At 35.5% G+C, this 21625-nt stretch overlaps 1 protein-coding gene across 4 annotated transcripts in view; it reads left to right on the top strand.

Annotated features, from left to right (window-relative positions):
• The window catches only part of CFAP47 (cilia and flagella associated protein 47), a 287854-nt gene that overhangs the window by 224143 nt on the left and 42086 nt on the right, over window positions 1-21625 (top strand). For all 4 annotated transcript variants that reach the window (XR_007908382.1, XM_051811713.1, XM_051811714.1 and 1 more), the window contains one exon: window positions 699-794. Coding sequence is in view for 3 of the 4 variants with exons in the window: in XM_051811713.1 (XP_051667673.1) it covers window positions 699-794 (96 nt within the window). In the remaining variant the exon portion in view is untranslated. The remainder of the gene's footprint in view (window positions 1-698; window positions 795-21625) is intronic.

Raw genomic sequence — 21625 nt, 5'->3', positions numbered from 1 at the left:
ATACAGATATAGTCTATCTGTTGGGCTCAGATTCTTGGAGTTAACTACTAGATATATTTCCAACAAGGCATTTCCTTTGGCTTCTTCAACAGCTTCAAAGCCTTTTTATAAAATTGGACTTCAGACCAGTTTTTCCTATCTCATCTTTCATTATCCACAACATTGAGAGTAATCAGTGAAATAATGTAAATAATGTCTAAATCCACTGTCTTTATGAAGTGGTCTGTTAGTTGATCCAGTAACTTACCAACAAAAACCAATTCTTGTCTGCAACTGTGTCAGTACTACTAGTCCTGAACCCCTTTCTCCCAAGCTTTTTCTTAACGTTTCATGTCACCATGGGATTTCATTGCTATTTGATTTTTTAATTTACAAAACAATTTATTTTGTAATCTCTAGATGTTATTTAACTGAGAACACATTAAAATTTGTGGTTTTTTCATGATGGTGTGTTATTTCATTTTAATTCTGTTTAGAAAGATATCCATATGATATCTATACTTCATCACAATGAGGAAAATACTGGGAGAACCTTTAAACAAAAGGGGAGAAAAAAGGGCCATGTGCTCCCATTCAAGAATATATTTTTTAAAACCGCTGTCTATGAAGCTGTTATATTAGGGAAATTTTGACTTCTAAATGAGTTTCCATGAAAATTTTGTTGTTGTTGTTGGGTTTGTTTGTTTGTTTATTTTTAGATCGTGAGCTGTCTGGTCATAATTTCAATGCATCTGTCCTGTCAGAGTCCACCAGCAAGGAATCTGTTTTCCATCTTCTGTTTAAACAACCACGAGGTATGTAATTTCTGGAATTCTACTTTGAATGAAGTGGGTCAAAGGAGGTGATTGTCCCGTTCTGTTCTGCCTCACCTCAAGCACTGTGTGCAGTTTGGGGCACCACAATACAAGAAAGATATGAAGCCATTAGAGGGTGTCCAAAGGAGGGCAACAAGGATGGTGAAGGGCCTCGAGGGGAAGCCGTATGAGGAGCTGCTGAGGTCACTTGGTCTGGTCAGGCTGGAGAAGAGGAGACTGAGAGGAGACCTCATTGCAGTTACAACTTCCTCATGAGAGGAAGAGAAGGGGCAGGCACTGACCTCTGTGGTGACCAGTGAGAGGACCCAAGGGAATGCCCTGAAGCTGTGTCAGGAGAGGTTTAGGTTGGGTATTAGAAAGAAATTCTTGACCCAGAGGGTGGTTGGGCACTGGAACAGACTCCCCAAGAGAGTGGTCACAGCACCAAGCCTGACAGAGTTCAAGAAGCACTTGGACAATGCTCTGAGGTACATGGTGTGACTCTTGGGGATGGTCCTGTGCTGGACCAAGAGTTGAACTTTGATGATCCTCGTGGATCCCTTCCAACTCAGGATATTCTATGATTCTATTATTGAATTATTTATATGGTATGATATTTTTTAGTCCCTGAAATCAGGAGTGTGTGTAATATTTGATGTATGAGTGCAACTCATAATTCATGTGTTGAATCTGGCTCCTTTTGGAAACAAGAATTAGCATGATATGATTGGTGTTTATTTGTTTTACTTAAAATAACTAAGTAATAATCAGGGGTGCATCCAGTAAAATTCCTCTGAATTGTGTATTGTTCTTTCTTTCCTCACTCCTGCAGTGATTTTCTTAGACTTTCGAAATATAGTTTCGTTTATAAATAATATCTTACCATCAAAGCACAGATGTTGTGTGGTGACAAAGTGATTATTCTGTGTAAGAGAAGCAAGAGGAATGTAACCTGACCTCATGATAGGTGCTACAAGTATGATATAAGAAGGGTGAATGAGCCCATATAATAATGTAGTATTGATGAATTCCTAGGAAAGGATTTGAATTTTATTAAAAATAAAATTACTATTCAAATTATTCTTCAAAGATTAAGTACAAATAAATATAGTTGTATTTTAGGATTGTCAAGATGAGCAACGCTGCTATAAAAATGCCTATTAGGTAGGAAGGCATTAATTGTTAAGATTCTTAATTAAATTGAAATTGAAAGGCATTTTAAAAGTTGTTATTTTTTTCTAATGAGAAAATGTAAGAAGTGCAAATAAATACACTGGAAAAGTAAAATATATTTAAAATATATTTAAAATATTACAAATATTTATTTTTTCAAAATATCCTGCAACAAATTACGGTTTCCTTAAACATGAAGTAATGGAGTGGAAAAAAAAGGTAATTGCTAAGAAATTTATTTTTGAAGTAAAATTTTTGTAGTTTTGTAGTTAAGAAGAAGTTGTCTCTCCTTGCAGATTACTATGCCTCAACAAAATTTCTGGGTGATAAGGATTTAGAAGAAAAAAAAAATACATAAGAATTGGTCTGGACATCATATCATTTTTTATATATACATTTTACACAGACATATATAAAAGTTGTAACTTTTGTCACGACCTTATATTTTTTTTTTTTTTTCACAGAAGCAGTGAGGAACTGTCCAAAACAATCTAATTCATGTCCACAGTAAAACTGACAATGAAATCACTTCACAGAAATATTAGAGCACCAGGGCAATCTTTATAAATTGTACTTTCTGCTACTTATCTTTTATATCTGCAATATTTCATGATATGATCAGTAGATGAAGATCAGATTAGATGCAGGTGTTAGTGCTTTGCCACTATTCCCTATAACAAAGAAGGAATACTTTGAAAATATGTTGGAACTTAATATTATTCTTGATAGACTTGCTGGAATGTATTTGCTAGATCATTTTATGAGCAACATTCATGCTTGTGAAAAAACTGTGCTTGCTGCTGATTAATTACTTGGTTTTTTCCCCACTCCCTCTAAAAACTGAAGGAATAACAAGATAGGCTGAGAATCTGGGAATAATTTTTTCATCATCCTTTTACAAGAAAACCAAAATACTATCCATGCCGTGAAGCTGTTACTCATAGTAGACTATCCTTTTTCTCTACCTTGGCTTCACAGTAGCAACATAAGTGTACTGGCTGCATGGTACTGTTTCCCAGGAACACAAACTGTGTTTCTTTGCCCCGTCCTGACACTGAAGGTGTTATTTTGCATTCAACCTCTAGTCGTTACATTTTATGGCTTAGCTGCCTGTCTGTGTTTATGGCAAAGCCTGTCTGTTGTAAAGGACTCCTTGTAGCATCAAACAGGATCAATAAATGGGGCAGTTAGCAGGACCTGCTCTTTAGATATCTCTCTCCATATTTCAGCACTAGTTTTGTGTTTTGAGACTTCTATATTTTAAGCAGTCCAGTCACCTGTATCGTGTTTATCTCTTTTCTCTTTTTACTGAGAACTTTACGATTAACTCTTTATTTAGCCTTCTAACTTTGGTTTAGAGTAAAGTATATGTATTTATTAACTCTCCTAAGTCCTTAAGAAGGAAAGATAAAAAATATTTAATAAATGTGTTTAATGTTAGTGAGACATTTTCCAAAAAGCTGCCTGCAGTGTTAAACCAGTTTGATGGCAATCAAATCTGAGCTATTAAGATTCTATGTATGTTCTTTGGAAGCATATTACTATTATAGTTTCATATTTTATTCAACGTTGTTTGGGAAAGCATTTTAGCATACTTTTTATGTCATGTACAGTCCACTATGATTACAGATAACTTGGCTTTTAAACTAATTTCACCTAAGAAATGGCATAAATTTTGTTCAGGTCCTCAGGCCATTTTGCTAAAATGTTGTATTTCAAGACTTTCATCTTTAATTCTATACTTATTTGCATCTGCTTTTTTCTTTCAGTAATTCTTAATGCACAATCTGTTTTTTTCTTGTGATTGCTTTCAAGGACTGAAAAAACAACAAAACTAACATACTCGTTTGCCCTGGTTGTCCTTCATTCCTCTGTCTCTTTTATTATGCTTTTGTTATCATAAAATGACTTGAAGAGCCACAAAAAAACGAACTGTGAGAAATAGTTCTCCATTCTAGTAGACTATTTTGAAAACGTGTTGGAAAATATTAGGTTTTCTTTCCTCTTGCATGTTTTAACTGCATTTTGTGACCATAGTTTGGTCACTCACTCACAAGAACAGAAATAGTTTTACACTTTATAATGTGTATAACTTACATAAGAGGTTGTGTCAAGAAGTAGTCAATGGTCAGATAATGGATTCTGTAGGAAAGGGTCATTCAAGCAATAAAAAGACTGAACAGCCAGGTACATGTGCAATACTATCATATTTTTATCTTCATAAAAAGTTATTAATAATGAAATTAGCTGGAGAAGAAGGGAACATACACCCCCCCCCTAGGCCTCACTGCAAACCACAATAAAAGAAGTTGTAATAATTAGGAGATTCACTTTAAAAAAAAAGTGCTTTCCTTGTTTTCACTGTTTTATATTCAAATTTCCCTTCTTTTTGGAACACATTTTCACAGGGAAATTGAAGGGATTAGAGTTCTATTGAAATTCTGGAGGATACAGGTGCCAGATTTCCCTTAAACTTCCTTAGTCTAAGTATTTTCCTGTTTCATCTATACAAGTCTTCCTTGTGATGAACTTTATCTACTTTTCATTCATTTCATTAATGTTATTACCTCTCCTGAATTTTCACCATTTGAAACTATCAAGTTTCACTTTTCTGAGTGGAACTGTTCAACAAATGTACTATTCCTTTAAGTAGTTCATAAGCTGTGGTACATCAATTCCTTGTGCTACACAAGGTTCATTCAGGAAGGAGCAGGCAGGCTGCCTTCTGAAGTCAACCATCAGGGGCTCTGGTTGGAGATGTTCCTCAAGCTGTGGGTACATTCAGCTCACAGGACTGCAACATTTCTCTTTCTACTCTACCATCTCTTTTTCTGGGCAAGGGCTCTCTTTGGCAGATCAAGTTTTGTCTTTAGCATCTCAATATTTTTACCCTACTACTTCTGTTCCTGCTTCTGAGACAGGTCAACCTCCTTCTCAGAATGGGTTGATCCATGATATTGCTGAGTTGCTACCCTCTGATTATTAGTTTTCTCTTCACAGAGTTTTTATATCTTTTCATTTCAGTAGTTTCTTGCTGAGTCCTTAAGGTGTTACCACCATTCTGTCTAAGTTTCTTTTCTTGCAAGGCTTAGGTATTTTCTCACAGTTCATCTATTTTCTCAGCAAAATAAATCCGAAGTTGTGGTGCTGTGCTGCACCTAATTGGATTTACATCTCAGGCAGCTGAAGTACTACTCTGAAGATTACATATGCCTTTAAAGAAATTGCTGTTTATGATCACCACAAAATAACAGCCTTCTTGAACCCAGCATATGCAAAGACACCATGACTTTCCTTCTTGGCCATGTTTGGATACCTGTCTGTGTGACCATTCCTTGTTTAGACCTTCAGCTGGCATTATTCTTGCTCAGTTTTCTCTGAAGTGGCATCATGGCACTCAGAAACTTATACAGAGGTAGATTTGCTTTGTGAAATTTCCAGCAAAAGGGAAGACATGGGACCCCTTCCTAATCCATGTACACGGCATTTTTCTGATTGCTGAACCATCCTGACTTGCCTCTCTCAACCAGGAGAAACCATTCTAAAGATCAGTGTTCTGATGTTACAGCTGAGAGAGAATCAGGCTGGTTTTGGAGGATGTGTCACTGCTCAGTACTGGGACAGCACAAATGATGTAGTCCAAGCCATATTTATCTGCAGAGACATATGCTGACAAAATCAATGCATTCAAGCTGGTGGCATTCTTGAGTGCAGATTGTCTCTGCTGTCAGCATGGAAAACCTGGGAGAGCTCTCTAAAGCCACAGCACACCTGAGACCCTCATCATTGTGTCCTGTTTTAAGGCACTCATGCCTTCTAATATGATGAACAAGAAAGCTTAAAGATTTTTCTTTGTACTTCTCTGCAATGTCTTCAGGCTGTATTTTATAGGGCCTGTTATATACCCTCCTTTTACCTTTGAATTTTACTTTCTTTATAGATTATATGGTATAGACATATCTTTATATGTTTTTACAAATCAGGAATTCTTTTTAGTGAAATAACTTGAAGTTCAGGAAGTGAAAGGCAGCACTGTAAGAATAAGCAAAAGGTCTCTGTTACTGTTTTCTTAAAAACAATCCCCTGAGTTGAAGAAGTAGAACAGTACATTCCCTTGACTGTATAAGGAAATGATTTATTTACTTCAGCATGCTCTCATGATGCTGCAAAAGAAGAGAGAATAAAAAGATATTCAGGATGCAAATAAGAGAAGGGAAGACATCAGAAACACAGCTTTTGCATAGTCTCATGCAGATCCACATAAGACTTCCCATGTGAATTTATCATGGAAAACATATTTTCAAGCTATAATTACCTCACAAATTTTAGCTAGGCTGTGCAGTAGGTTCCATCAGAATCTTATGATTTGTTACTGAACATCCAGAGTATAGTACTTCAGAGCATTTAAACTATGCAAATCAGCCTCAGGAGAGGCTGTTATTTCACATTATCTTAGCTTACTTCTCTATTTAAAAATATCTGCTATGTTTTATAACTTGATAAGAAATTATCTCCTTAATTTTCAATAAAGCTAGAAAATGAAAAGATGATTACTTTTGACTTAGAATAGCATATTGCTGCTAATCTATTTGATAACAGCTGTGGATGGACAAGATGGAGTCAGAATGTGCCCTTGAATAAGACAGAACTGCTTAATTCCTCCCCTCTTCCTGATTCTTGCTTCTAGCTTTCACCTGTTAAGGTAATAAACTCAGTGAAAACTCCAGAGACACAGATTTGTATCATCCTGTAAATTACCCAGTAAATCTATGTCTAGCTCTAAATTGGCTATAAAAAATTATCTACACTAATCTTTTTCTTTCCAGCCGCACATGCACGGTGGGGGAATTACCAGCAGTATCAAACAATTGTTTCCAGAGCAGAACTGAAGAAGCTTGATTTTCTAGACATCTGCTTTATATCCACTTTCCCTGTCCTCCTCTGCTCTTGGAACAGTCACAACATGTCTCAGTCTTCACTGTATATTTAAGGTGCAGCATGGATATGGAAGGGTCTTGCACAAATGAATTGATGGCAAAGTTTCCTTCCTTCCCTAAACTAGCTTGTAATTTTCTGACTGAGAACTAAAATTGTTGATTCTAATATAGCTTTTCTTCATTTGTGTTTATAAGCTGACTTTCCTTGTCTATTCAGCTTTGAGTTCTGCAAAGCATTGAAGGTATGTTGGAGTTGTATGTCTAACCTTGCTGAGAGAGGACAGAAGACTAAAAATGAAAGAAAGAAAGAAACAAACAAAAAAACCCCAAACATACTACTGGCAGTGGTATTAATGGAAAAAAAGGTATGGAAACTTGGAACAATTACAGAGAAAACAATTAGAGAGTTCTTGACAATACCACCTTAACATTTTTAAATGAGGAGTTGAGGTATGTGTAGTAAAGAAACTGAACCTTTTTCGTGAGAACGTTCAGAGATGGAAGCTTATGATGAAATTTCAAGTTTTTCACATGAAGTTATGAAGGCTTGAGGAAAAGAAGAGCTAGCTGTTTTCAACTTTAATGTTTGGTTTTGTTGTTGTTTTTTTTTTTTTAATTACTATATATTTCCACAAGAGAATCACAATTCAAACTTGTCTTACTAAGTAACCATCTGGGGCATAGATTTTATTTTAAAGCATAAATACTAGAAGGAAATATTGAAACTGATCTTTCAACATTGAATTTTTATGCCTTAAGAGTTCTTGATAATTACACTGTTGAATTATTGTTCTTTTTTTCATATACTGAATTTGTCTAGAACTCTTTCATAAAATACTTTAATTGATTTTTTTTTCTTTTAGTCATTGAAGGATGGGCCTCAACTATAAGACAGAAGCCAAGGGCAAGTCAATTAATATATATATAGATATAGATGATATAGATATAGATATAGATACATATAATGCATTCAATAGTTAAACAACAATTGTTAGCCACAGTGGTAACAGAATTTTCACTACAGTGACTCACACTCTAGTCAGTGAATCCTTAAGGATTTTCCTAATCAGAATTTAGTTTAACAGGCTTGCAGAACATTGTGTACTTCAGCTTAATTTGAAAGCTCTTATTTCCCAAGTGTTAAGCTTTTTACATGGTACCTGTTCTGACTCTTTTTTTCTCATTCCAAGTATCATCAAATGTTCTTAGAAGCCCAGGTTCCAGTGGGCACAGGTGTTTAGAAGACAACTGTAAGGCTCTTGCAAACCCTTGGTACTGTCTGTAACTGCTGTATTGAGGGACTGTGAATAGTAGGATGTACCTGGAGTCACTTTTGGAATTCAGTGTAATGTAGGTCAGCCCCCTGGTATGTTACACAGGAATGTCTCTTTTTTGCCTTGTATTTGTGTAAAACCCAATCACACAAGTCAAACTTATACAATCAAATCATTCCATAATTGTCCTGCCAAACAATTAACTTGCTTCTACACATGTTCCAGAGCTCTCTGGATTATTTTGTCGCCCTTCTCTACTTACAGTTCTACAACCCTTCAATAGGTACATACTTCTGTTGCTTTCCAAAAATGTTCTGAGTTGGAATTACATGAAATATCAATCTGAATTGCAGTCAGCAAGGAATAGAAAGGAAAGCAGGTGGGTTTTTTTTTTTGGTTATGTTTTGTTTGTTTGTTTGTTTTAGTTTAGTCACAAAGTCTTCAGGACTAGTTTGAATTGTTTAGGAAAGCTGTCAGAGTGTGCTGGCCATGCAGATATGCATTTTCTCCTTCTTGGTAGAGTTGGTGTTGGCTGGGCTTTAGTTTGGCAATGTACATGATAACTAGATCCAACATTGTTTACCAGTAGCAGAAAAAATCTTACTGAATAAGGAGTTTTAACATCTAAGAGGATCTATGATGTAGTGTAAAGCTTAGTGTGCTTAAAACCAATGTGAACTTCAAACTGTGAGAGTTAAGAATCCGGCTGATTTTAGGCCCACAGTAGGTGGCCTCCTGCTACTTGTTGATTAATCTGACTCGATGTTGGGTAGCAGCTGACATCCAGCTCATGCAAAACACTGTTCCCTCCAGTGACTGACCTTTGAGTCTCCCCAGCAGCTGACACTCAGGCCTTGTGCAACTTGCTGGCTAGTCCAGCTTGAACTTTGTGAGTGACCAGCTCACGCAGAGGCTCAGGATAGAGTGAGTGCTTACACAGAAGATAAACATAGGATTTAATAAGAGTACAGGATAGTGGTCAAGCCTGAGGTGTTATCAGACAGCAGTTCTGGCCAGCACCTGCTTACATAAGTGGCATTTTTTGTCTTCTTTTGTTTTTATTCTTGTATACTCGTTCCTCCCTCATCTGCTTTGGTCTTTCTCTTTTCCCTCCTGTCTTCTCTCTCCTAAACATCCCCTAATGAGTTTTATATACACTTAAATAATATATTTTGTTCAGTGGTATGGCATATAATCAACTGAAATAATAGCTGCTAACAACTGTGTTCAGAGATCAGATTATTAATTATAGTGAAAGGTGCATTTGGTTTTTTTAGTTCTTGATTTAGTGGCATATCTGAATATATGAAATATATCCCGAAATAATGAAGAATTTAAATTTAACCAACTGCCTCAGTTGCACTGAAATTATAGAAAACGTAGATGTTTATGTCAGGCATGTATTCTAAGTGCTGTGGTGTGAATTGAGGTGGAATTATTTGTGAGATTAATTGTTTTGATAAATACTTTAGTATGACAATATCTATATGTTCACCTCAAAATTATATATTTCTCCTTGTTTACAAGATATAACCTGGATGAATAATACCATAGTTCCAGTTCTTGACAAATGGGATCTTAAAATTGTTCTCTGTAGGGGAGGAATAATTTAATTAAAATGAACATCATATTCTTTGTACTCTGCTGCTTTCATTCTTCCCTAGATATTTTGTCATATTATTACTAAGATTAACAAATTATTCAAAATATTTTTTTATGGGAAAGATAATAAATTATTCACATTCTCATTAAAAATTTATATCTTTCACTTACCAGGGGGAATTTGGATTCCCTGATTTACTTTTCTGTCACAAAGCCTGAATGATTAGGTAGGGCCTGTTTTGATTTGATAAAGCCATTGGGATTGTACCTGCCTGAGTGTATTTGCAAAGGAATGCATATCACTAGTACCTCTTTTCTCTTCATGTAAGTCTCTGTAAAAATTTATTTATCTTTCTCTTCTACCATTTGTGATGCATACCGGATCTTGTTTTTAGCTTTTTCAATATTTATGCTGAAATCCTTCCTGTTTACCTGAAGATCAGGTTGATACGTGCAATCATCAACATTAGTAACAATCTCACATCTTACAATATTTAGGTTTAAGCAATATTTATTTCTTTAAATGCATGATTCATACCAAGCTCAAAAAACCCAAACAAACCCCAAACCAACACAGAAAAAAAAAGAATGTGGACACTACTGCTGTGTTTGCTGTGTGTGAAAGAGGAGGACGTGCTTTAATTGTAACCTGGACTTTGCCTCTTTTTGAGTGTGATGCTTATTCTGCTCGTAAATCAGAGTATATAAGCTAACAGAGGAGATTTTGATATTGATATTAAGTATAGGACATAATTTGTGTAGTCTTAGAGAACTGCAGAACCCCGACTTACATCACAAATAACTGAAAAGTGCTCAAATTGTGACCTTTACTACTGTAAGGAGTAGTATCTCACAGCCATTGAAGCATGCAACACAAAATTCTTCATTTGCACATCAGAGTTAATATTAACAGTATAGATAAAGTGCTTTATTACATTCATAGTCACTTAGTCTAGTACCATCTTCTGCTGAGTGGAGAGAAATTAAACTTATTTCATTGTACAGTAAGGACAACTTTTGAGATGACAACACATTTAAAGGGTCATGAGAGCATTAGAAGAGTGTTTTGCTTTCTCAGACTCTTCTTACTAGGACGTTAATTTTACCATGAACTGGTTTATGTGCAAGTATTTGCTTCTAATATTACTGTTAATATGGTACTTTAGATAAAACTTGTATTTGCAAAAATAGTCAAAACCTTTCAAAATTAGGTAGGTAATAAAAATGCACTGAACCTCGAGTACTTTCCACACTCACATCTTCTTAAGATACTTGATAATTTCATTTTCACAAATCTCCACTTACTTGAGAGAAGCAATTTATCATTGTATTCATTTTTAACTGGCCTCTTTAGCCACCAGCACGCTTGTAGCAAATGTGGGTAGAGTCCTTCCCATATCTTCGTTCGCAAAGCCTAGCCGTGATGATGATGATGGTGATCATTTTTAACCAGAGAAACAATGATATAGGTGTACTAAAGCTCTTGCATACTAAAGCCATGACTGTTTCAAAGTAAAACCTTGAGGCTTGAAAGGTAAGCAAATCGTCTTTTCTCATAAGTGTTTGGTGAAGTATTGGGAAAACAATTTTCGTACAAGGTCTGAAAGGAGATTTAGAATGTAATCCCATGCAACCATCAAGAAGTTCGTGAAACTTCCTGATGTGACTCAGTTTCTTTTATCTCTAGACTGGAACTATTGACTGCCTCTTTAAAGTTTTCAATTCAGTCTAGTTAACATGAGAGTTTTATGTAATAAATGACCTTAATGAACTTAATGTCTGCAAATCATGTTTTGTGATTGCCTTGTTTGCCTGCTTGTGTTATAAGAATGCTTTGTACATTGAAGTGAAAGCTATAATATTGCAACAACTTCCAATGTTGAATTTGTCTTTTCTCTGATTGCTTCATAAGCACTGAAAATCACTTATAAATTAAATCACTTTTTGCTTCAGAAAGATATTAAGATAAACCAAAGGTTATGTACCCATAATACTACCTATTAATTATAGGTAACATTTTCTTTTTCACAATGAGAACAAATAATGTAAGCTGATCCCTGAGGTTTGTTGCCATTTTTATTACCTTTGCTACATAAAACCAGCACAAACCACAACCTGAATTGCATTCCATCCTATTCTAGTTTCTTTTTTTTCTAGCCATTGTATACAGTTTACTCTTTTCAATTAAATAGAAAAATAAGAAGTTGATCGCTGAAAAGAACTGTTTTTCGGACCTGTGTGAACAACACTTTAAGTTTTTTACATGTACAAACAAGCAAAACAGTTTTATCACACACAATAACACAAAATGCTACACAATAAAGTAGCATGCCTGTAGCTGTTAAGGAAATTTTGGATGATCCTTGCTTTCCAGATTACTTTGCATCCTTTCAAATGTAAAATCACCAACTGTATCCTATTAGTCTTTTCTTCTTATTGTTTTATCTTTTTTCCAAATCAAGAATTAATTTTTATGTTATTTTTGTTTCTTTGATCCGCAGATTTACCTAATTCTCCCATCTCTGAATTAAGTGGAAATGCCTTTTTTCCTACTATTTGATTCCTCTGCCTGTTATCAATTAGAGAAATACTGAGAGTTTTTTTCAAACTTTTTGAAGCCTATTTACTTATGGAATCCCTCCATTTGATATACATTGTTAATTAGCCTGGGTTGCTTTCTTTAGGTTGTTATTAGTCTTTGTAATATAAGCATGTTTAAATGATTCAAGATGTAAGGGAGAGATTCAGTGATTACTTAGCTGAACAAACAGAATTTTGGTGGGAATGCATTTGTTCTACCTCTGTAAAAAACAACATGTTGGTGATGGAGCATTCACTCTTACAGGAAAAAGCAGGGACTGGAAACAAGTCAGTCTTATTCAGTAGCCAAATAAAAAATGAAATCTATTTTTAACAATAAGGTAAATTAATTCTCAGAACATTCTCAATCAAATGTGGAGGATTCACTGTCACTGACAAATTTTAAATCAAGTAGATGAGTTTTCTTAATTAAATTCTCTTGTACAAGAAGAGTTACTAAGACTGAACCTTGATTTTTAAAATGAGAAATCCTATGTATTTAGGTCAAGTTGGGTGATCACAGTGGCTGAAATGAATAAATGAAAAAAAATCTCTGCAGACTTCTGGATAAGTAAATGTTCTTTAAACGTGCTTGTGTTGGTACAACCCAAAATGGCAAAAAACCCTTAAAATTTCCAAATTAACTTTTCAGAATTTCCATTATATTATTTTTTTTGTTCTTTTACCACATCAGGGCAAAAACAGGGGCAAGAAATCAAGTGCCATCAATAGATACAGACTGTACAAGCTTTCTTTTCTTTAACATTACAGTCTACTGCCTCTAAAGAATTACCATTTTCTTTTAAGTTTGATGGTCATTAGTCTTTATACAAAAGAAAGATATCTAATAATGAAATTAAATTTGGAGATTGAATATATTCTCTCAGAAAAAGCTATAGATTGCAGGAAAATGAACTATTTTTTTTAATTCTTTCTTACTCTTCTCCAACTCCTTGCTGCCATGTATCAGAAGATAAACTTTTATTTTTTTTTCCTTTAGGTTGATACCAAATGACAGTTTGTAAAGATCTGTTCCTTGTCATCTTTATACACCTTTTCTTCAGTTTGACACCTATGACAAACAGCTATTGAGAAAAGCATTTGTCCCTACATTTGTTCAATGTTTGACTGCAAATCACTTATGCCTCGAGCTGCTATACTGAGCCACATGGAAAAGGAAAATGTCTTAGATTTGAAGAATGGCAGCTTCTTCTTTTGACAGATTTAAAATGGATTATCTTAATTGATAATCACTTGCACGAAAATTTTCATTCCCAATTATCTCACCACAAGTCATTGTCAGTGAAAGTCACAATTACTGACCTAAAATGTCTCGTTCCTATTCCAGAAAGGTATTGTTTTCATATAGTTTTATCTACTACTGTATTTTAACTAAGTTTTAAAAAGAAATCAGCAATTGGTTTTCTGCCTTTCTGAAGCAAAAGAAAAATAACTTGTCTCTTACTGAGAACGGAAAATGAGCAGTTTGTGCAAAAAATGAGTAAAAACTAAATTCAGACATTTTTTCTGTATTTCATATGAAAATGATCATCTTGCCTCCTAAATTATGGTCGATGGTATGATTTCCACTTCTGGATTCCCACAGAGGTACAGAATCTGCAGCATCCACTTCTGCTGAGAAACTGCAGCTCCCATTTACCATTGAGCCATCCAAAGCCTGTCTCCTGTGCCAATGTGATTCATAATCATCCTTACACTGTCAAGTAATTTGGGTCCTCAATCCCTTCCAGAATATATTAATATTAATTCCCACTTTTCGACTGGATTTATTTTTTTTAATCCAGTTGATTTCCTGCATTATTGCTCCTAAGCATGTTGTTCTTTTCGTCTTTTTATTTAAGTCCTCAAGCATATCATTCTCTAAATTTAAGAGGCCACCAGCTTATATATTTATTGGATTTTTTGAATACTGACTATGGTTTTCTCTAAATTACAGCTGCAGAGTTGATTTTAACCTTGTTCACACAACATGAATCAATGCTTAGTCCCCAGGCATGAACTGTTACTTGTTTTTATGGCTGAAAACTCATGCCACATTTCAACTACCCTCTCAGGGAGTCAGGAGAATTGTAATAAATATTATATTAACCACAGTAAGTTAGGAGATAAAGTATTATGAAGCTTCAAGGAAGTCTTAATGAAATTTAAATATGATCTGCATCTATACCTGAGTCTGACAAGTGAGCAGCTGTCACATTAACTAATCCAATATGACCCAGGTCTTTGTAGTAGGGTTAAAATATTTCTGAATATTCCTAAACTGATGTCCTAACATGGTGTAATGACTGAGTAGCAGAGTTGTACGTAAACAGCATGTGAGAATGTATGACAATAAAAGGTGATATTGTGTAGACGTGAATTTGCAGAGTTTGAAAAAATGGGTTCTGTCAGAAACCATTACTTGTTAAAGAAAGAACAAGTCATTGTGAGTTACTAGTTTGGCCATAAAAATCCAGAATGTTTCTGAAGTAGAAAGGCACCTGACAGCTCAACAGAGTTTCTTACTGGAGGATATTGCTGACGATTTTTTCTGTACTTTCTCTAGGGACAAATTATTGTTCTGTGATAGTCTTGATAAGCTCTGGAGCAGGTTTTGCATGACAATGGTAACAGTCAGAGCATAAGATGTATTCTTTAAATTGTCATCCTACACATATGATTGCTGGCCTCTGTATGTGGCCATTGCAGTTAAGTCAGTACTTATTCTTAAAACTATGATAAAATCCAACAGCAATGACAGGCTATTTTTTGGCTGAGTTTTCTCCTGGACCAAGGAAGTAATCAAAATGATGTGCTAATAAAAACATAAGAAATGAAGCTTCTTTGTCTTGTCTCAGAGATTTTCTTTTCCTACACAAAATTTTATAATTTGATCCCGAAACCTTGTTTTCAAAGTGCATGATTTTTATCTTTTCTTTTTTTCACTTGCAGCAGACCACAAGACACATCTTGAACTTGTAGGTAGCGTTAGGAAGAGAAGACTGCTTGGTTTAAGTACCACGTTGTCTGTTACTGTTCTTGTTAATATGTCACAGGCTATTTCCGTGGAAAGTCCACAACGCATCTAAAAACAAATAAGCAAAAAACTGTTTTGCAGCTGGTATTGCTTTATGTGTGTAGCATATAAAACGCAAGAGAACAAAGGTTTTGAAATGTTTATTTTACTGTCAGAGGGAGAAACTACTCAAAACTGTGAAACAAAACTTCTGTAGAGAGAAGTAACTCAAGGGCGATAGAGGTCTCAAGCCTTGAGGATATCCTCTGAAGATATCAGCTCCTAGATAAACCCCAAATGCTTCAGCTACACTGCAGCAATATTCTGGCTGACCTTTGAATATTTTACCTGTAAGGACAAGGACAAAGAATTCTATCTGCAGAGCTGTGAGTAGGAGAAAACTTTCGGTTAAAGGGACAACTGTTAGGATATTCATGTAAAGACTGAACCTGCAGCTCTAAAAACTGGTGCTGTGCCTAAGGATTTTTAATGAAATGCAAGTAATATGGAATTTTATTTTTAATTTATTTACTCTTCTGAGTTTTACATAGGAGCTTGACCAATATATTTTCCATTTAAGCCTAATTTCTTTTATTTTCGAGTGGTATAATAGGTGTAACGAATATCTTCAGAATTTTAGAATCTAGAGATTACATGCTGACAAGTTTCATGGTTTAACATTGAGACTGGCATTGCCACGTGTTGAGTTTTAGGATGTTGCACACAAATCAGAGTTGTCAAAAGGATACATAAGTGGAGCAAAAAAAAAATGTCTGATTTGATAGGCTAAAACAAGTTGTTGTTAGTCCAGTTACAGTAATGCTACTATTCATAGTCAAAAATAATAGAAAAAAGCCTTTATTAACATAGTTAAAGTTGTTACACAGACAAATTTTCCTATTATCTCCCCCTTTTTTGTGGTGTAATGCTCACCCTTCTGATGTCCCTCTCAGTCTTAAGCTTGAGAGCATCAGTCCTTCTCAGAACCAGAGGTCAAAGGAGGATGGCAGAGCTATCAAACCCCTCATTTCTTTGCTTGGAAGGCTATTAAAGTGTTTATTCCTCAACAGTTTGGGGATCTGGCTGGATCGAGTTTTGTACATTATCATAACACAGTCTGCAGTCTCTTTACTGGTTCTCAGTTATTTAGTTTTCTGTTCTCTGCTTCATCCAAACTGGTTTAACAATATTGTATAATAGTGGCTGTTGTGATTTGTGTTTATAGTTTTGGATTTCTGATACCATCCTGTGCTGCAAACCATGTTTTTACTCTAATATTATAGATAATTCAGTCTCTAGAGATGCTTACTCATATCTCCATAAACTCAAAATATCCTAAACATGACTGCTAAACAATTGCCATCATAAATTTAAAAAGTTAAAAACTTTTAAAAGGTTTTAAGTTAAAATTTATGCCAAGAAAAATGTCCATTAAATCCTTAGAGCTCACCTCGAAATGCTACTAAAAAACATTTTAATAGTAATGCAAAGAAATCATATTTACCGGACTACAGGAGTGTTCTCTCCAGTAGAAACAATATTCCTACTTTAGGATGTATTAAGATATGAAATACATGTAGCATATTGTGAGTTCTGTCATTCACATAACTATTGTTCTATGACACAAGTAAAATTAATGGGCAAAGTTTCTTTTAAAGAGGGATTCCTCTTACCAACTTTGTCTATTTTCTTGAATACTAAGAAACCAAAAAAAAATAATTCTTCCTTACTGCAGAAACCTTTAAGCCTCAAATGATGAAGAGTATAAATATTAAGACCATGAAAATTCATAACTCAGCTGATATCAATATGTGAGTCATGATATATGTGACTCTGATTACATACAGCTGTATAAAGTGTGAAATTTTCGGTTGTGTGTAAAAAGTAGAAGGGTGTAACAGCACCAGTGTTATTAATGATTTCACAACACTTTGCAGGTTCTGTTTAAAATCTGCCATAGCTTCAGGACTTGACTGTGCTTCCAGAGATTGGATAAGAGATACATATATCCACAAGTCTAAAATGAAAGTTAAAGTACATCTGTCAAAAGAAATCAGATATGTGACGTATGTCAAAAATTCAATTACATCTGAACTGAAGCAATTACATTTTCCTTTCAACCACAGACTCGACACTTTTATGTGTGTTTCGACCTAGAAAAAGATTAAGAAACAGGGAAGCTGTCATAGTTTTAATTTACTTGCTAGTACTTTATCTTAGGGTAACATGAACTTTCTTTAAGAGAGAAAGGATAAAGTTTGGATTGTGGGGTTTTTTTGTGGTTGGGCACTAAAATGAAGGACACACTTGTTTACAAAGTATATACCATTCCTTGTGTGGCTCTCGCATTTTCAAAATATTTGTGTGGCTATTTTCCTCTTTTACAGTGCTGATGCAGAAGAGATTTTGGAACTTTGACTTTGTAGTATGCCTCCTGCTTTCTGGGACTTTGGATTTAGGTCATTACTGTGCTGCAGACCTTTAGGGTTTGGATGCCTGGATGATCTCACAAGATTTTATCAACATAAAGTTGTCATCAGGAAAATAAGGATGATAAGCAACTTTTAAGTGTATGAAATGGTCAGAGGAAGATGGGGTAGATCTACTATGTATAAGATTATTGGAGGGAAAAATAGATTTGGAAGGAAAAAGCTAGAGAAGCTACCAGTCCACCATGAAGTTTTAAAGCAAGTGTTGGACTGTAGGATAATTAGAACACTTACTATTCTTATTTCTGATTATTCTTCACTCCTTACTCTTATTTATTTGTCATTCCCTCTGTCAAATGACTTTAATACAATACACTCTGACCTCCTCCACACATTCTGCTCTCTTCTATGGCTTCATTTTGCAAATTACTGTCTGTGCCTGTTACTCTTTTGCTGATCCCTTGGGTGCTTTGTTTGTTCCTTTTTTCCATTCCTATTGCTGAAATATTCCCTGTCTTTATAATAATTTTCCTTCTCTGACATTTGTCTCATGTGTTGCTCTGTACAGCTCATTCAGCCTTGCTTCCTTACTGTTTGTTCTCTTATCCTGCCATTTAGATGTGTCTTTCCTAATGTGCTGACTGGCTGGATTTCTGTAAAGTGAACCCCCAAAACCCTTTTCTATTTATCCTTAATAAGAATGTGATCTTAATGACCTCTGTTATATGTATTTTTTTTAAGTTTTTTTGGAGTTAAAGATCATAAGTGTAATTTTGCTTGTTTTGGTAATCACCACAGAACTGAATTAGAAAACATTAGAAACAATTTTTTCCTCAGTGTGCTCAATCCTTGTAATCATAGTTGTTACTGCACTCCAACAATAAATTAATATGTGTTTCTGTCAAAATAATTGTTTTAATTTGGGTTGAAACTGAACTGTAGGCTATTAGTAAAAGAAAGATAATTTTATAAATGGAAAGAAAACTGTATACTTGGCCTTTTAGACATGCTTCATTTAAAAACAAAATAAATTGTATTAAATGAAACAACATATTTAATTACTGAGCCCTGTTCTCAATCCATTTATTTTAATCTAAATAGCAAATGTTTAGCTTGCATCCATTATTTTATGCCACAAAGAAATTCTTCTAAATCAAATCTCTTAATTAAATAATCCAGAAAGTCTCTGCCAGAAGTATGCAAAATTGCATTAACACAAGTTCCATAAACTAGCAAACAAATCTTATAAACGTACTCTATTTAATACATTTTATTGTGTGATTATGGTAGGGATGTTTTGAAGCCTTTCAGTTAGACTCAGACATTCGTTACTTTATCTGTGCCATTTCTTTCTTAAAGCAGCTTCTGAAGTTTTAACCACTCATTTGTGAAATTGTTTATTAGCATCTGAGCTGCATATTCATGACTTAACTTTTGCAACTAAGGAATTCACCAACTCAGGGGGGATCTTATTATTCTACATAAGTGCCAGAAGGGAGTTCTGGAGAAAGGATGGAGACAAACTCTTCCCAGTGACAGGTAACACAGGAATTTTTATCTGAGCAAAGGGAGCACTTTGTTTACTGTGGGAGTGACCGAGCACTGGAACAGGTTGTGGAATCTCCATCCTTGGAGATAATCAAAAGCCTTCTTGCACACAGTCCAAATAGATGACCCCTCTTGAACAGGGAGGTTGGACTGTATGTCTGTCAGAGGTCCTTTCCAACTTCAAGTACTCTGTGATTTTGTGAAGCTTCCAGAGGCAAGGGAATACACAACTCTAACTTTTGGTGTAAAAATCCATAATTTACGAAGCAGATTCCCCTAGAAATGCAGTCATTGTGGACCATCTGTGAAAAGAACCTCTCTTGCATCTCACATATCTAAATGAACTGTACTGAAGGAAGGAAAATGGTGATGCAATGTTTAAAACATTGGATGAGATTAACCTAATCTCTAGCATTTTGCATGGTTATTTTATTAGCTCAATTGCTTACTGTTTTGTATATAACTTGAACGAACTTGAAATGCATTATGTTCCATTTTATTTGTCCCAGAGAAGTTGCAAATAGAAGTTTTAGAATAACATATGTGCCCCAAGAAACCATAACTTCGATCAAGTTATATTTTGTTTGTTGATTTTGCTGTTCACCTCTGAGAGGACATGAAAGACTGAGCAACCAATTACCTTCCTGTTTAATTTCAGATATAAATAAAAAGTTCAGAATTTCACTGATATACAGTTCATGACACAAACCTAACTGACATATTAGTAATACATGTGCCCTTCAAACATGAATCTTGATATAGCAATACATTTTTTTTTATAAATATCATAGAAGCATAGAACAGCTCAGATTGGTAGGGACCTCAAGAGATTATCTGGTCCAAACTTCTGTGGAAAAAGGAGGCTAGGTTAGACTAGATTATCTTGTCCTCTGCCCAGTCATGTTTTGAAAGCCTCCAGTGATAGGAAGCTCCCTGGGGAGCTTGTTCCAGTTTACAGTTCTCACTGTAAAAAATTTTCTTGATAGGTCAAAAGGAAATCTCCCACTGTCACTGGTAGCCACTGCCTCTTGTCCACTCTGTGTGGCTCCTTCTGAAGAGAAAGAGCCTCCATTTTCTTTCTAGATACCCTTTAAGTGCTAGAAAACTCTGATAAGGCCCCCCAAACTTTCTCTTCTCTAGGGTGAAAAGATCCATCCCCTTCAGTCTTTCATCTTAGGCAGGTTATCCAGCCCTTTGAACATCTTTGTGGCCCTCCTTTGCACCCTCTCCAGTCTCTCCACATTTTTTTTTTTTTTAATTCTGTAAACCAGAACTGGGCACAGTACTCTGGGTGCAGCCTGACAATCAGTAAATGGAAGGGGATGGTCACATCTCTATCTGAGCCAGCAGTGCCCCTGTGGATGCAACCCAGGATCCGACTTGCCTTTGTTGCTGCAACATTGCACTGCTGGCCCACATTCAGCTTGTTGTACACCAGGACTTCCAGGTCCCTCTCAGCAAGGCTGCTCCCTGGGCACACAGATCCTGGCCTGTGGGCTCTTTGGCTATAATATTCCAGTTCAGGACCTTGCACTTGTCTTTAAACTTCATGCAGTTCTTGCTGGCCCATTTTTCCAGCCCCTCCAGGTCTCTGTAATTCCGTTCTCCCTTCTGTCCACCTCATCAGTTTAGTGTCATCATGGTGACATGGTGAGAATCTCTGCCTTGTCAGCATTATATACAACATTTTCCCTGCCCTGTTTAGCAATGGGAAAGTTTTTCCCATGCTTCTCCTTACTGCTGATGTTTGAAAAATCTTTTCTTGTTCTTGATATTTTTGGTCAGCTTCAGTTCTAGCTAAGCCTTAATCTTCCTGATAACATTTCTGGTTGCCCTAGTAAGGTTCTTGTATTCTTTGATGGGTATTTGGCCGCCTTTCCATAGCTGGCATGATGCTTCTTTGCCTCTAGCTGCACCCAAAATCTAATAGTTAAGCCAGGATGATTTTTTCTGCCTCCTTCCTTTACCTCTGAAGGAGGAGCACTGTTTTTCATATCACCTGCAATTCACTGAGATAAGTATCTGTGTCTGGTTTCACAAACAAGGATGTATTTTATATGAATTCTTAAAATCAGAAAGAAGACAAAGCCTAGTGATCTATCATGACCACAGAATTCCAGAGTCACAGAACTTTTTAGTTGGTAGGGAACCTCTTGAGATTATTCTGTCCATCCAACCTTGCTCATGCAGGGTCATCTAAAGGTGATTGTCCAGGACCACATCCAGTCAAGTTTTGAACATCTCCATAGATGGAGGCTGTTTGCTGTTGAAT

This window comes from Manacus candei, unplaced genomic scaffold (assembly GCF_025592945.1).
Source record: "Manacus candei isolate 608988 ecotype Guabito, Panama unplaced genomic scaffold, ASM2559294v1 h1tg000083l, whole genome shotgun sequence".
Classification (NCBI taxonomy): Eukaryota; Metazoa; Chordata; class Aves; order Passeriformes; family Pipridae; genus Manacus; species Manacus candei.
This window is presented reverse-complemented; position numbering and strand designations above follow the sequence as displayed.